Source organism: Epargyreus clarus, unplaced genomic scaffold (genome assembly GCF_041222505.1).
Source record: "Epargyreus clarus isolate Ecla_fem2 unplaced genomic scaffold, WU_Ecla_fem_2.2 ptg000009l, whole genome shotgun sequence".
Taxonomy (NCBI): domain Eukaryota; kingdom Metazoa; phylum Arthropoda; class Insecta; order Lepidoptera; family Hesperiidae; genus Epargyreus; species Epargyreus clarus.
Genome location: NW_027332217.1, coordinates 6,627,032 through 6,644,630, shown reverse-complemented (window position 1 = coordinate 6,644,630; position 17,599 = coordinate 6,627,032). Strand labels below are relative to the sequence as shown.

The window sequence follows — 17,599 nt, the reverse complement described above, 5'->3', positions numbered from 1 at the left end:
TTTTTATGTATTATTGTTAGTAAAAAAATATCATAAAAGTCTTACTTTACATTTATTTCAAATGGAAATCCAATCGACTGATTATTAACTCGAATCTGTTTGTTAATTATTATCTTGCTTCGTCGTTAATTACAGTCAGGTCTACACAGGTATAAATATCACAAAAAATCCATCAACTCTTCCAATGAGAGTTGATGGATTAGACAGATTTTTGAAATATAATTTAGAGAACTCGGCGCGTAGATTTCCTTGCGATTGTCCTCCATCGTTTAAGCAAGTGATAATTAATTTCAAACACGCACGAAACTTGCAAACATCTGAAATGTCTGGCATTCCTCGGATCCCAAATAAACTTGATTTCGTCTGTAGCTAATTAAAAACAGAAAAGTATAACCTCGAGATTGTAAAGAAAACGATGAAAGAACGAGAAACGGGGGAAATTGGAACAGTAGCGTTGCTTATCACAAAGCAAGCTGCGGTGTCAAGATGCGAACAAAGTGTGAGCGCGGCAAACGTTCAAGTGCTTGAACGCATTTCAAATGAACTTTTACTTTTCAAACGACGTTAAGTCTTAGGTATGAGACTAAGGGGTATTCATTAATATCAAACTAATGGGAAACAGCGATGATGAGAGTAACAATCGCACATCTATACTAATATTATAAAGAGGTAAAGTTTGTTTGAGTGTTTGTTTGTTTGTAAAGGCTAATCTTCGGAAATACTGAACCGATCATGAAAATTCTTTCACAATAAGACACCTATATTTTATTATGATTAAAAAAAAAAGACGACGAAACGGACGAAGCCGCCCGTACTGTTAGTTATTTATAATCTAATGTTTTTCATACCAAATATTGAAATTTGTAAATTTCTTCAATTTTGATTTGTGGTAGACAAAATTTGAATAAATTGAATATTAATAACAGGCGTTAGTTTCTCTCTCTGCTTAAGAAGCATTGCGATGTTATTAATACGTCTATCCAATTATATACCATGCTTCCAATTATTGCCATCAGAGAGTTCAATCAAAGCTATGTTCAATTCTAAGAATTTAACGTCTTAGGAACGCCAGCTAATCCTCTTAAAGATATATATTAGATAAATAGGACTATGAATGTTTTAGATGCGGTCATTCAATTCAAAATCGCATCTGAGTATTATGTATTAATGTTTTATTTTTATTCTTTTGGAATTTTTGAAATATTTAATTCATACAACTACGGAATCCCAACTTGGTTTAACCCTTTATTAATTCCTTGGATTCCAGTGCCTTAAAGTTTGAAAAACTTTATATTGGTTCGACAAAAGTATGTTACCTTATCTAAGTCAGCTGTTGGTTTGATTACGAAATACTTTTATCTTCCAAGCTCAGTTCGTTACCGATACTGTGAAGTTAAAGTTGGGCGGCCACCTTGAATTCCAGAAAACCGCGAGATCTAGTTTGAACAGTTTGATTTTACTTGAAGTCAGAAATATCTGGCTGTATCTGGCAGAAATATCTGGTTGAAATATCAAAACTTTAACATATTTGTTTATTGTTAGATATATGGTAATTTGTTTTTATAAAATAAGATATAAAACAAACTTGCTTACTGTCATGATGATAAGTCACTGCCGCCCATAGACGTGATAAATTCCAAACATATTGGGTTCTATCTGAAGTCAATTAATAATTACTAATATGATCGCTTCATTGGTAATTCAACTTGAATTCTAACTCTGCCACCGAAATTTCACGCTGATAAGATCTTTATCAACAACTAACGTAGTTTAACTGTATATAAGATATTCTGAGTTTTTGTGATGGTCTAACGATAAAGGATAGCTTTTTGATTGTCAACGTCCATCAAAATTCGATTTTTAAGGTACATAGATGGGCATCGTTCTAAATAGTCTGAGATTATTTTTATTTATATATTTCAAGCATCATATATAAAATATACATCAAATTATAGGTAACAAGTGCAAAAAATTATGATTGTGACTATAGGTCTTATGAATTAATTACCTAAGAAAAACGACGTGCTTTTTTTGTAAAATTTGTTTTATATTTCTTAATTTACTATTTAACAATGTAAATTAAAAAAATAGGGAACAGAGCGGATCAAATGGATGAAAACCTGCACGATAGGCAGACAGTAGCCGTGAAATACGTACAACCAATTTTTCAAATTGAAATTGGAAACAGATGTCGTTGCCGGCCTGTATTAACAAAATTAAATTGGCACACGTGTTGAAACACGCTTCGTTTATTTGTTTTTGCAGCGTAGTAGTTCAAAATAAAAGTCGCGAACAATCACTTTTACACGTTTTATCTGGCAGGGAATCAAAATTTTGACAAAAGTTGCATATAATTGTTTTAATACGGACAATAACGGCACGGAATCATTTGTTGACGAACGCAAGTTTCATGATTTTCACCGGACTGTGTGGGAAAGAGAATAAATGATTTTCCTGTCGTGCATGCTTATGCTCGCACGCGTGTCCCATCCGCTCGCATGTCATTGCATCCTATCGTTTCATATGCACACGCGCGTTGCGATTGTTGCCATTATTTTCATCCTACACGATCGACATGTTTAAGAGTTCAGAAGTGTACAGTAAAAATGTACTGGCAAATTTCAAAAATTTTCAAATGGAGTACGTGACATGTATTTTTTCCATAAAGCATATGTAGGAAAATTAGCATAGTAGTGGAATAGGTACACACAATTTATCTAAAAAGTACCTGAGGAAGCTCTGAGAAAACGTTATTGAGAAACGACGTCACTCATATTAAATTCATCGTGAACGCGAGGGGACAAACACAGGTGATATAACAGCAATACGTATTTCTGCTTTATAGAAAAACAGAGTTGTATGCTTTTTCGTTCATGCGAAATCAACGCATGTATGATAGATGACAACTTCCGTTTTTCCTGAAGTGTTAAGTCTTACATTTCAACAGTTTATATGCATCAGATATTAAGTTTTCTGTTCCTGAAATATAAAAATAACTTAAGTATAGTATTTCCCTTTTAAATAACGTAATGTTTAAGAGAGGTGATAAAGCTTAAAGCTCAGCTATGTTTGCGGAATACCGGCTTTGTGAATTCAACTTCGAATATTTCCATTTCCTCGAAAAGGTATTTCATTTCACCTTTGTATAGGATTGTATTGGTAATGCAAATCTTTTTGAAATAAGATAAAATGTCTATTTACATTTTTATTGTTAAGTATTTTATTATATTCTTCCTTTTCTCTGTGTCTATATTGGAAATGATTAGTTGCCTCCTTGCCAATTTGTCGAAAAAAGACGTTATTTTACCTTGATTAGCTAATTTTTAAATATTTTTTTCTTGATTCTTAAATTCTTGTTTCTTATTCTAGATCAAGAAGAAAGTTTAAGAGTAGTGAAGAAAGTCAGTTAAGCTTCAGTGGGGCGGCAGCGCCCGTCAGCACTGATGAGGCTTGCCAACCATGAGTGCTTGGTGCTGGATCGTGATCATGATGTCCACGATCAGTACCGGCGTGCAGTCCCCCGCGCCGCAGAATGCTGAAGTCAAGGAGACTTATGGTAAGTTATACAATTCATCTGTAGAATTTTAATGTTAAAATTCATAATGATTATGCTGGATCGTGATCACGATATTAACGATCAGTACCGGCCTGCAGTCTGTGGCGCTGCTAAATGTTTAACTCAAGGAAACTTAAATAAGTCCAATAACCAGTAATACGTAGAGTACCAATAATAACTATAGTTTAAATTAGTTTAAACTTCTAAATCCTTGGTGGTGGATAATGACCGTTTTATTAGGAAAAGTCTCCAACTAAATATCTGCGGTAGAAATCTGTCTGTGGTCAATTAAAATTCAAATAATGAATCATAATTAATCAGAATGATCCATAAATCAGATGGACTCGTAGTCCACCCCCACTATGATCCTTACTTATTCCAATTTCGTATTTAAATCATAAATGTAGATGTTTACATCCTGCAACTATTACGTCACGTATTATTTATTCCAACAATAAATTTTCAGCTCTATAACGATGCGATAAATCAAAATTTATTTTGATACATAGTGCTGAGAGTTATTTTAAAAGCAGTTATGCGTGTTTTCCAAATTGAATGCCGTTATAATATACGATTATAGGTGACATAAACTGAAACTTGGAAAGTTTGCGTTGTCGCGCCCTGGCACCGCGTCCGATATCAAAACTCATCACTTCGTAGTATAGTTGGTCGTGGCCTGCAATAGTAGAGTGGTAAAAGTTTGTCCCGGATACCAGCGACTAGACAAATTGAAATTGCAGCGCGTTATCTCCGATATATGGCGGTCTCGCGTTCTGGCGCATGGAAAACACAATAATCCATGATTTATGGACGCGAATACAAGTTGGAAATTGGTTTGGGAAAACTAGATATGTGGTGAATAGTGACGCTGATATTATCATTAAACATATGGAATTGATGACTTTGTGATGAAAAGCTAATCCCGGTCTCGTTGAGAATTCGATGTTATTGGATTTTGGTGCAAATATTTGCGAATGACATAATAAAACGAACATAAATAAAGGAAACAATACTTGTATATGAAACGTGTTATTTCTGAAGTGTTCTTGGATGTATTACAAAAACATATAAGCATCTGAAGTGGGTACGATACAAGATGGTACTGTGAATAATTTAAGTCTACTTCTTTAGTTTCATATATTTATATCTTCTTAATTGTTTTTTTATTGCTGGTCGGGCGTAGTTTGATAGTCTTTTATGCAATGCTCCAGAGTTTTTAGTCTTCGAAATGTTTGATTCTATGACAAACATCATGGTCAAATTTTAAATCCAGTTAGACATACAACAAGTATATGCAAAATACAAGTATATAAAATTTATGAACAATTACATCAATAAATGGTTCAGAACAAGAAGAGGCTCGTTGATTAATTTTATTGCCAGAATTAATCAGTCATCCTCGTAGCTCCCTTGTAATCAGGATTACGCTCGCTCTTGCCAGAATCAGTGTTATTGAAAATTCGTTGTAATTGGAACCGATATTATTGTGTAGGGAATTAAAATAATTAATTAGAATTTAGAACAAATATCCAAAACATACAAGAACTGTTATCAAAGTTTCTGCAAATGGCTTTCTTGGGAATTATTCCCATTATAAAATATAAAATATGGATATTTTAAACATTTATTATACTTATATAATAATATTAAATACTTGTATTATAAATTCTAAAATCTATAAGTACGTATAAAAGTGGAAGGAAACTTACTGACTAATGACGTATCAACACAGAACATAAAGTACTGAAACTAAAACCAATAAATTGTAATAAATAGATAATGATAAAGGAAGGGTTTTATAATATTCTCTCTCCACCACCTCTAGGGCTTATACTCGTATAAAATCTGCCGATATTGAGGCAAGTGATATGAAAATTATAGTTTTTCTTAATGGTTAGAAATAAATAAACAACTTAAAGTTTTTTTTAAATCGACCCCTAAAGAGGTAACCCTTATGAAAGTTGTATTATTATGTGATGGCTAAAAGCAAACGAAATCGCGGGGAAAGACAATAATAAAAAATACTTTCATTTAGGATACCACGAGGGTTGCAGCAATATACAACAAAAGCCACTTAGTTATTGTTTAAAACTAATAATTAATTTTCCAAAGAACTCCACTTTTAAATCATAATACAATTATATACATTAAGAGCACAAAAATAAAGTCATAGTATCCCTCTTGTAATTATATTACGCCCACTCCTCTCCGTACTGAAGTGTTAATTAAAATGGATTGTAATTTGAACCACGGTATTATTGCGTAGGGAATTAAAATAACGAATTAAGATTATCAAAAGGACGCAGTGACCGTTATTGAAACCTCTCGAAAAAATAACGTTATTATTTTTTCCGTAAAAATAAAATATTATTTTCTTAAGTCCCATGAATATAATTATCGTTATGAATTAAAACTAAAGCGATTGAAATTTTTGTTTTCAAATGTTTTCTGTGGTTATTTTGACGGTAAATAAAATTAATGTATAAAGAAACAGATTTGAAAATAACAAGAAAATGATAGCATTTTCCATTTTTTCCCATAGTTTATATGTATGTCACAGATAGGCAAACGCGTTGGTTTTTTGCATGAGTTTTTTGTAACGGATATGATATTGGTATTGGATTTTGTGAAAAATGTTGACATTCATTTTTGGGGCTTTTTCACTAGTTGCACATGACAAAAAACAGAATATTATTTTTAGGATTCCTTACCCAAAGTAAAAACGGAACCCTATTACTAAGACTTCGCTGTCTGTCCGTGGGTCCGTCTGTCATATCTCCGGAACCGTAAGATTTTTCATCATTATCAACCCATTACTGTCCCACTGCTGGGCACAGGTCTCCTCTCATAATGAGAAGGATTAGGCCATAGTCCACCGCGCTGGCCAAGTGCGTATTGGTAGACTTCACAACCTTTGACTTTTTTTTTATAAATCTCTCAGGTATGTAGGTTTCCTCACGATGTTTTCCTTTACCGTTTAGCAAGTGATCATTAATTTCTAATACGCACATAACGTTGAAAAATCAGAGGTGCGTGCCTGGGATTTGAACCACGGACCCCTCGATCGAGAGTCCGAGTTTCTTAACCACTAGGCTACCACTGCCTTGTACCGTCATAGATGACACTTGAAATTTTTACACATGCGGTTTACGGATGCGTAACGGCGGTCGATATAACAACAAATACTAAAAATAAAGTTGGAACGACTAAATAAGGAATCTAATTATATCCATGCTCATAGTATGTATGGGTTACCATCAGTGTTAGCTCGTTTGCTACTTTAATCTTATTTAAAAATATTATTTCTTCACTGTGATTACGAAAACATAACCGAAACACAAAAAAAATAATTCAGTTTAAAACACAACTTAATTACAAAAAATTACGTGCCTGGATTTAAACATGGTGTCTATAAATTGAGACAATGATTTCGCATCATTGGACTATCAAGCTTTACCATCCTCACCTTATAAATAAACCCTAAAATGACACAAAACGGTCTCCCGGACAGAAGTTATCCCTCATTTTATTTATAGTGACCTCACGTGTTAGGCGCGGGTGTCGTGCACAGGCGCTAATTATTTGCAATCCGAGCCCCTATAAATTGTAGTCTTGACTACTCCAAAAGTTAGATTATAGCACCACTAAATAGCATACATAGCATATAAGTATATAAACCTCGATACCAGCTTCTCATTATGGCTCTGCCCTTTCAACCACAGTTTTATGGGCTTCATGACCCACGGCAGAGTCTGTAGTGGATCCAGGATTTTTGTTTGAGATGGGCTTGACCCAGTTGAGGCAATCCCTAAAATACTACGGAAAGTTGATGCACTATTTATTATTTAAAATATGTTTTATTCCGCTGATTTAATAGGGGTATGTGCCCTTTAGTATTTTAGAGAAGGTATAAACAATATTTTTAGAAATTTTTGATTTGTTGTATAAATTATAGGATTATTTCAAATGATGAATAGTTTTATCATTAGTAATGATTAAAGCAATTATTAAGAAATTATTAGGATACAGTTTTGAATAAATAATCAAATTAATTTTATATATTCCAAATCTTCATTAAAATAGTAATGAAAGTTAAATAATAAATTCATGTAATATTTGAGTGTAGCTTAATCTAATTTTATCATAGTTAACAGTGTTAACTAGGGTCTGTTCGGGTAAATCCAACCTTTTTCGCTTAAATATTCAAGGGCAAAAAGTTTTCGGGTAAGGGATTTCCACAAGTTGTGGGATTATGCGGTTCAGAAATATTGAGACCCTTTTTTAACAAAGCGCTGCTGTGCAAGCGGTCTTATCATTACCTATACTTCATAGGGTCGTAAGTTATTGTGTGGTTCTGTGCATTTGAATAAAAGTGAATGAATATATGATGCTTTAACGTTACACTGTTGGAAATAAGTCTTTCTTCTTGGTGGAGGCTTGAGGTGATATCTACCATCGAAGTAGGTAATATCTAACAATCTGTGTTAGATGTTTTAAAACTGTCATGAATGCCTCCGATTAAGTTTAACGCTAGCTATTCAATGACGACAACTGAGACCGACAGCCTTAATTGTCTTGCAAGGTGTGGAATGTGCATAAAACATCATTACCTCCATCTCGTAGAACAAATGGGATCTATGCAGATCTACACGCAGGCACAGATTAATAAGTAGTTACTACGTAAACGCAGGGCATATTTGCGACGGACACGTAAACGGCATATTTGTGTTTATAATTCTAAAATGTAATTTATTAAGGTCTTGACTAGTTGGTCCGATAGTTGAAAGCGACATCCTGTTTTCAATATACTCTGTCCGTTTGTTTGGGCCAATTTGGAAATGGTTGGACTAATACACGAGACATTGTTCAAAGGTGTTTTGGACGTAATGGACAGAATTGGAAAACTGTTTTTTGATTGAAAAACAAATGAAATTCGAGTAGAAAACTCACTCCATTCCGTACAGGATTTTTGGGAGTCCCGTGGAAAATAAACAGACTTATTTTCCACGGGACTCCCAAAAATCCTGTACGGAATGGAGGATTCGGAACACTATTCCAGTGTGTTGGAAATAGTGATTTAATAAAATTGAAACACGCGTTGTTTGAAAATCCAAAAACTCAGAAGCGCCCGACAATGTTTTTAGATTATCCTAAGACAACAAGTATCAATAGATGCGTAAACACTTATAGTTTTGTTAACATTATAAATAATTTATTATAATAAAATAATAATAAATATATTGAATTGATAGTGATGGTGAATTATTAATAAGACGTTACATTAACGATAGAAAAAAAAAAATGGAACACCTAAGTCAACATTATCGTCGTCCATACTTTGTTAATGAACTATAATAAATAAGTTTAGGTATCTTTGAAAACTCCTTTAAGAGAACTCTCGAACGCGTGGGCCATTGTAGGCTTCCATCACGACGTTTTCCTTATGTTAAATCATGTGATACAAATAATTTGTTTTACGCTAATAATAATAATAACTTTAAAAGATCTGTACCTTTAGTATGAGTTTTACGGTTTTACAAAAATGACTGTTTTGGTATCAGAATTAATTGGAAATATATGGGAAATACACAAAAACAAAAACAGTCATTTATGTCAAAACTATAAACTCATACTAAGAGTACAGAGGTGTGCTTTGGGGATTTAAACATTAAACCCAGATGAAAGGTTGAATACCAATCATTAAAATTATGAATGTGCAGCAAAATTTCAATAAAGAAAAAAAAGTTTGGAAAATCCAAAAGTGCACGACTCATAATGCTCATTTAATTATGAAATATATAAAAAAAAAAAAAACTTAAGTCGTTCAAAATTAATTGCCGAAAAAACAGCTGTAGTAGGAAGAAGGTACTGCACAAGCGCCCCTGGTGGAATAAATGTACATAATATCTATAGATATACAGTCTTGTAGTTTTCGTTTTTTATTAATTGCAATTAAACGATACTGAATTAATTAATCATTCGCATTCAGTGACCTACAATCGTCGATTAGAATTAAAAAAAAAAAAAATTAACTCAAATGATGGATTTTTCACAAGTTACAGTGTTTTCAGGTTTCACACATGACGGACAGGATTTCTTTTTTACCTATTTTGGTGTTTTTTTCCAATTCTATTGCAGTAAATCAATTTTTAAAAAGTATGGAATTAATCTCCATTAAATTATCTCGACAATAGTATGCAAAATATCTTGATTCCGTGAACTATCAAGGCTATAATAATAAAAAAATTTTTCGATCGTAAAGCACTCTCTGATGCTTCGCATCATGAGTCGTGCAATAAAAATCATTTTCGATATCCAAGCACTAATGAGCCTTTACTAATGTATGTCAATGAGTATGGCAATGCCTAAAGATTTTTGGGATTTCACAAAACGCTTTGTACTCGAAAGCGTTTCCGCTTTCAGTATAAAATTCAGATTTTTCAATGAAAGCTTCATTCTTTGTAAACGTAACAAAGGCACCATACAATACGACACATTTGTATCTTTTAACATGTTGAGTGTAAGCTAACGTAATACACATTCAACTTACCGTGATTGTGCGTTTATATTTTTTATTTATCATAAAGTAGTCATAGTGAACAAGCAACGATAGTCCAGTAATTGAAATGCGAACTCACAATTGGAAGGTTCCGGGTTCGAAACTTCTGATTTTTTAAGTTATAGGTATTGGAAATGGCTCATGGCCGCGGTGGACTATGGCCTAAACTTCTCTCGTTGTAAGTGAGACTCGAGGTGTTCTACAGCAGCACAATAATCGGTTGTCAATGACGATGAACTTAAAGCAAATTAACATACAGTAGGTAGACATGATCATATGCGACTGCTGAATAAGAGCCGGTCTACACGACGCGTTGCGTTGCGTCGACGCGACGCAAATATTTTAACGCATAGACGGCCTCGCGAGCGTTGCGCCATCGCAGCGTTAATACGTTATCGTAACTTTCCCTTATATGGTCATATAGTCCGTTCTGCCAGATACCTCATTAAAAGATATTTACACGTGACATTCCAAATTAGTCCTCAGGAGTAATATTAAAATATCTCTCATCACGCCTATCCCCTCAGGTAAGACTTTAGTCCTATACAAAAATGGTGATAGATCCATGGGCGGTTGTGACCACTTACCATTAGATGCTTACTGACGTTTGCAGGAAGCAAATTGTCAATTTGAAAAAAAATCAATTTCATAAAAAATACATTAAATTACATAGCAAAGTAAGGCAGATACATTGTAATAATTGTGCTTTAAGCACTTTCTCAAATAACATTGAAAAACTGTATTCATGACTTTTTTTATCACAGCTTACACAACATAAAGTTACAAATATGGAAATAAACTGTTACATATAACAAACTCGGCCATTTATTCAACTTTAAGCGAGGGACGTCGTTTCAGAGCTGCTTTGTGATAGTTTACCTTGCATTAAATATTTAATAGCCTTGACACACGCTCAAAGGCTCAGACTGGTTGAAACTGGGAAAGGTGGGATGTTGCGATCCCAATTAGGTGTTTAACTACTTTGTTCTCTCTTGTTTCTGTTGTTGTAATATCGAAAGTATCGATGGTCTAGTAGCTCCAAAGCAGCCTCTCAATTTGGCGGTTAAAGGTTCAACCCCCACGCACGCCCCTCTGATTTTTCAGTTATATGTGTCATCATCAACCCATTACTGTCCCACTGCTGGGCACGGGTCTCCTCTCGTAATGAGAAGGATTAGGCCATAGTCCACCGCGCTGGCCAAGTGCGTATTGGTAGACTTCACATCTCACATCACATCAATCTCTCAGGTATGAAAATCTCTCAGACGTGTTTTCCTCACGATGTTTTCCTTCACCGTTTAGCAAGTGATAGTTAATTTGAAAAATCAGCGGTGCGTGCCAGGGATTTGAACCTCGGACCCCTCCATCGAGAGGCCGAGTTTCTTAACCACTAGGCTATCACGGCTATATATGTGTATTATAGTTATATGTGTATTAGAAAGTAATTATAATTTTGTGTAACGGTCAAGGAAAACATCGTGAGGAAAACACGTCTGAGAGTTTTATCATGTTTTAAAGGTGTGTGAAGTCTATCAACTTCCACTCGGCCAGTAAAGGGAATTATGCCTCAACTCCTGTTACTCTAAGAGAGCACCAGTGTCCAGCGATAGGACCTTAATAGGTTGACCAGGATGATGTCGTCCCTTGTTAGACCGTATCAGTGTATCACTCTCTGTGTCTGAAAAAAATATGAAAATATTTATTTTAAAGGAATATTATTTTGAAATTATAATGGCTTTTGCAGTTGAATGTTGCGATGCCAATTAAATGTTTAATGACCTTGCTTTCACGTTTCTCTCGTTAAACCCTATCAATGATGAGGATACTTTCACTGTGGATTTAAATAAATATAGTTCAAAAAACTAAAAAACACGCTTTTATGATAAAATTAACTAAAAAGTAGAAAATCTAAATGAATCTAGGAATCAATTAAGGAACAGTAAATAGTATAATTGTGAAATAAATCTACAAAGTTTGAACGAAATCTGGCCGTTTAAAGTGGGTCAAAATCGCGCCCAAAGAAGTCGGTTACAAACATACAAACAAACATACAAACATACAGGTGAAGCTAATAAAAAGCGTGTAAAAATATGATAATTATTGTTATAGTCATGACTTATTAAATTTATTAAAAAGTGAGGACTTATCATACAGTTGCGATGGCATTAAATTTTAAAAATGTGAGCATTGTTCAGTATCACAATATAAGTCAAAGAATACATTAGGTGAGAATTGAATTATTGACTCATTTACAATAAATAATAAACATCTGTAAAATCGAAATTAAAAAAAAGAACTACTTGTAAATTATTACCATTACAATATTATTTTACTTCATCGAGAATAAATTCATGATCCCTCGTAACACACACAAAATATGCCTGTACATAGATAATCTTGCCTGTTTTGTATTAAGGTTGATTAGTGAAACTTTGTAAGATTTGCGACGTGTCTAAAGTCTGGATCCCCGGGCTGTAATATGTAGATATGGGGAAAGTTATACAAAAGCCGTCTGAAAAGGTTGGCTTACTCGTATGATAACTTGCTTTCATCTGTAAATAGACATAAAAGTTATTTACCCAACTCGCTGTATTTTAAGCTTAATTACAAACCCATACGATGAGGTTCTTATTTCGAAGATAAGTAAGTTCTATGAACTTTTCTTAGTATGAATGAGAAAGTTTAAGTCTAAATAAAATTATTAAAGCTAAACGTACTGGAAACTATTGGGTTTCTACTACTAATGGGTAAGTTCAGTTGCCGGTATGCGTGTAGAGAATATGTTTGTATGTCTAGACTTACATGGATCATAAAAAAATACGTTAAAGGTTCTTGTAACATTGACAATTTCGTATTGGAAAATGTATTGAAAAATACGGCTCTTATATTGAACACCGTTTACGTCGTGATACAGTAAACTTTTGTTACTATGCTTGTGATTTAGAAATAATAGTTAAAACCATGTACCTAACCAATTTCTTACATTTGTTTACTTCTTTTATAGTTGTTTCTACTTACTGTAAATGTATATTTTGTTAACAGATCGCCACTACTGGTATGCTCAAGCTCAAGAAACACTACAGAAGAGATTACAATACGCATCCGATAAGAAACCAATTGCAAAGTAAGTATTTTTCCTTTGATATAATATGGAGAATACAACAAACACTATTGAAGTAACGTTAAATGTAACTAACATATGAGATGATAATCTTAGTCCTCAGAAGTGATGACGTATTCGTGATCAGTTTTAGGACAACGTAGCTTTATATGGAGCTGGTTACATATGTACATGTGTGGCAGTAACTAGTGACCTCTTTGCTACTACCATCTTAGAAAATTTTAGAAAGGTGGTAGATTGTATGGTTCGACTTAGGGCTCGTACACAAAACTTCGATGCGACGTTGCATCGTAAAATCTGCGAGCTCACTCGACGCATCGCAAAAACTTGCGAATTAATTCGCATCGCGCATTCCTGCGATGTTTCGTCACACTTGTTGACGCCATTTTTAGTTCATTTTGAGGCAGCGTGTGGGGAAGATGCACAGACCTGTATTTGTTTGGTGGGAAGACGTATACTTTAATGTAAAAAATGACAAATTACGCTGTTGACTTTTCATATTACTGATTGAGGAACGCCCTGTTCTTTGGGAAACTAAATATAAAATAAATGATATATGATACATATATGATAAGTTCATCCATTGAACTCAAAATCTTCTTTGTTACTCTTTCCTGTATCTCAAAAGCAAGAACAAAAGTGCACAGTTATTTTTACGATCCTTGTCACGACCTAATTTTCAAAATACGTTCCGTACGGTTGACGGTTGTCAGAAGAATGGTCACCCTGGGAGACGCTATGTCGCACGATATCGCATCACAGCAATTCGTGTCGCAATTTTCTGCGTTGCGAATTCGCGTCGCGTCGCATCGCAGTTTTGTGTACGAGCCCTTAGGGGTATGGGTTGATTACAGATGTCCATGGGAGGCAGTAGCCTCTTACCGTCTACCTCTCACCGTGGACTGTCAGAGATTGCGAGCAGTGCCCTGGTGACTGGTATCTTGCCTTGTTGATTGGTATCTTTGATGTTGCGATACCTGGTCTGACCATCGTATTAGACTGCGCCCTCGGGATCTCTTGCCTTCTATCTTACCTGTCATCAGTAGTTTTTTCAGGTTGTCATTATTCCTTCTTCTTCTTCTTTCCGGCGATACGACCGAAGCTCGTGTGCTACTCTTATATTATTAGCAAAATCTCATCTCGTGTCATTACAGTATTAAATATATTTTTAAATTAATGTAAATTAAAAATCTCTTAATATGTAAAAGTATCAAATAAATTGCCGAACATATTAAAAATAAGTAGGCGTTCCACTTATCAGTAAAAATAAACCATTGCAGCTGATCCAATTTACAACTGTCCTTTTAACTCTTTGTAAAAGTGAAACAAAACTGTTCGACGGTTTTATAATTGGTTTCGCATTTATTTAATGACTCAATTAACATTTAAAAGGACGCCTGTAAATTTTAATTCGGCTGCTTTTCAGTTTTGACTTTAACACACGATCCGAAAACGTTTACTGAACCACAAGTTTAATATTGCAAAGCTTTGACTTTAATTATTTGAATAATTAAAAGTATGTCGCGTCACTCAAAATTATTGAGTTAAAACATTTCTACATTTCGTAAATGAGTATACGGTTTAAACAGGGTAATATGGGAGTTTATATAGGCAGTGATAGTCCGGTAGTTAAAACCCTCTCAATCACGGGTTCCGCGGTTCAATTCCCAGGGAAGATCATTAAGGTGTAAATTATAAAAATTCGCACTTCGCCAGCGCGGCGACTTATTCACTCTAAGAAAAGGTTCATACCCCGCAAATAAGTTTGTTTCACTTCATAGTTCATTGGTATCATACATTGTTCGAAAGTGATTTTCGAAAACACATACACATACATACACAGATATTTTCTAAGATTTTTTAGCTAAATTAACAGTGATTTTGTACAAAACAATTTGTGTGGACCCAAATTGTAAACAATTAAATGAAATTGCTAACTTTTATAATATAAATTGTGTATTTATTTATTTTATATGGTTTTTTTATAAAGCTATAAATTGTGAACTTTCGGAACAGAAACACTTGCCAAGGCTTCGGCTGACACACAGACAGAATAGGGGAGAGGTTAAGGGGTGGAATAAAGTTTATTACACAATTTGTCGCCCCGTGACAAATGGCTTCTTTGTGTGTATTGGCCTTTCAATGAAATTTCGGCGGCTCTGTTTTGGAAAACAGGAGAAGTTAAAATTTTACAAAAAAGTACTTATAAAATAAAGATTTAATTTTTTTACCCTTTAAACAGAAGTATTAGGAGATTTACGTGTAAGAATGATTTATGAATTTTAATGTTTTTGCATGTAATTTTATACAGTTCATATAGTTTATGAAATTGCAGCTCACGCACCCGCAAACGGAGCCAAGCTCATATTTTCCATCCCTTTCTCTTTCACGTAACCACACATACAAAACACACACACACACACGTGGGTGCAAATTGATCGTTTTCGTTCATAAATAAGGCTCATGCACGCTCGTATTCTTGCTTAAGTACTCGGACGTCGTATTCGAAGGTATTTCGGAAATTTTCCGGAATCTTGTCAGCAGGAATATCTATCAGATTCCAAGAATAGCTAGCTAATAATTATAGCTGAAGCTTACAGATATTCGGAGATTAGAGGTTGCGCTTAATGGCGAGAGTAATCTGGCGCTGCCGCGCTCGTTATCGATAATTAAAACGGACTGCCGACATCTTTACGCTCAATAATGTTAGTTGCGCTGGAATAAAAAATGCTTGGAAATTAGAGCTAGCGCACTACTACAATGACATTCTTATCTACGACAGTAAATTTTTTACTGTAAGAAATGTTGTATGTTTATGAAATGTTTAAACATTAAGGAAATATTTTTTTGGATCTATAGATGTCATTGTAACAAATTTGCTGAAATAGACTGGAGAATTGCTATGAGATAATGTCCCGACTGCTTAAAAATATTACCTTTGTTATTCCCACAATTTAGACGAATTCAAAGATACCTAATATATGTATGTCAAAGACTGTGACATACATAAATACACTCAAATAACATTACTCGCACTCGAATAAAAAAAAACCGATTCATCAATATAATACAATATTAGGTGCATTGAATTCTATGAACGAAAGAGTGAGGGAAGTGAATGACTTCTAAGTAGCTCAATTTTATGCTAATAATTTGGTTGGATCCTTTATACTTACTTTGTTTTCGCGGATCGTTTGTTTAGACAATCCGCGTGGCGGAGCGGTCACCATACCGGTCTGACGCGCAAAGGGACCCGGGTTCGATCCCCGGCCACACAGATATCTAAATTTAGATTTCTGTTTCTGGGTCTGGGTGTTTGTGTATTTGTCTATGTGTGTGTCCATGGCACCCACGACACAGGGAATCCTAGTGTGGGGCTGTGAGTGTAGAAAGCGTTTATTTTATCGTCATATTTATTTCAAGTTGGTTTTACCTCCCTCTCCTCAGGATAAATTATTTAACGGTTCTAACACTCTGTGCAGAGCGTTTATCACTCTAGTGGTTTCCTTTTATCTAGAGCAAATTTAATTTACTTGGGTCAAACTCAATTTGGTAGCAACGGGCCGGGTGTACTGTTCATGGACAATTTACCCAATAAACAATCTATTCCTTAAACAACGTTTATAATAAAATTTGTACTATGTAATGATAAAATTGATTGAATTAACGTCAAATATTTTACGTTGCTTATATTTTTTATAATTAAAACTAGCGAAAGCTATAGTCAGTATATTGCCAGTTTTAAAAAAGAGCGTTTTGTGCACCCTTTGAACACATCCCATATCATAATACACCAGTAATACATGCCCCTACACCGCTTTGTGGTCTTTTCCTTATTACTTTCAATTACAATGTGAATAAGAAAGGAATTAACTATAATTCAGTGTGTTAACGTAATGTGAGGTTATTAACCATATCTCACATAAATCTGTTATATTAATGAATTCTCTATCCTAGTTATCTAAAGGAGATGCTCCTTAGGGATAACCCGTTTATTGTTCATACGTACATTTCTATTCTCTGTACATTTATATTTTTGCTGTGTTCCATCAAAGGCATAGCGCAAGACTTAGTCGTGCTAGTTTAAATTTACCCGTTGAAAAACAGAACGTTTTCCTGCGAGTTTATTTCAGGAACGTATCAAGAAAATACTTGTAATAAAAGTATAATGCTTTTATTTTTGTAAATTTTGTTACTTATTAAGTTGTAAACCCTCAAAACGAGAAGAGATGGCGTCGTATTTCCAAATTACACTATTGAAGTTTTCTCAACACCTTTCTAATATACAAACTCCAAACTGAAACTGTAGAAGTAGGGCCTTTCCTTAAAAAGTACTGCCCGTGATAAACACTCCCTATATGTA

The 17,599-nt window shown here is 34.3% G+C and overlaps 1 protein-coding gene across 1 annotated transcript in view; it reads left to right on the top strand.

The window, feature by feature from the left end:
• LOC140744852 (alkaline phosphatase) overlaps positions 1–17,599 on the top strand; it is a 137,548-nt gene that overhangs the window by 100,158 nt on the left and 19,791 nt on the right. The window contains exons 2-3 of the mRNA XM_073076545.1: positions 3,370–3,556; positions 13,158–13,239. Of these exons, the coding sequence (XP_072932646.1) occupies positions 3,460–3,556; positions 13,158–13,239 (179 nt within the window). The 5' untranslated portion in view covers positions 3,370–3,459. The remainder of the gene's footprint in view (positions 1–3,369; positions 3,557–13,157; positions 13,240–17,599) is intronic.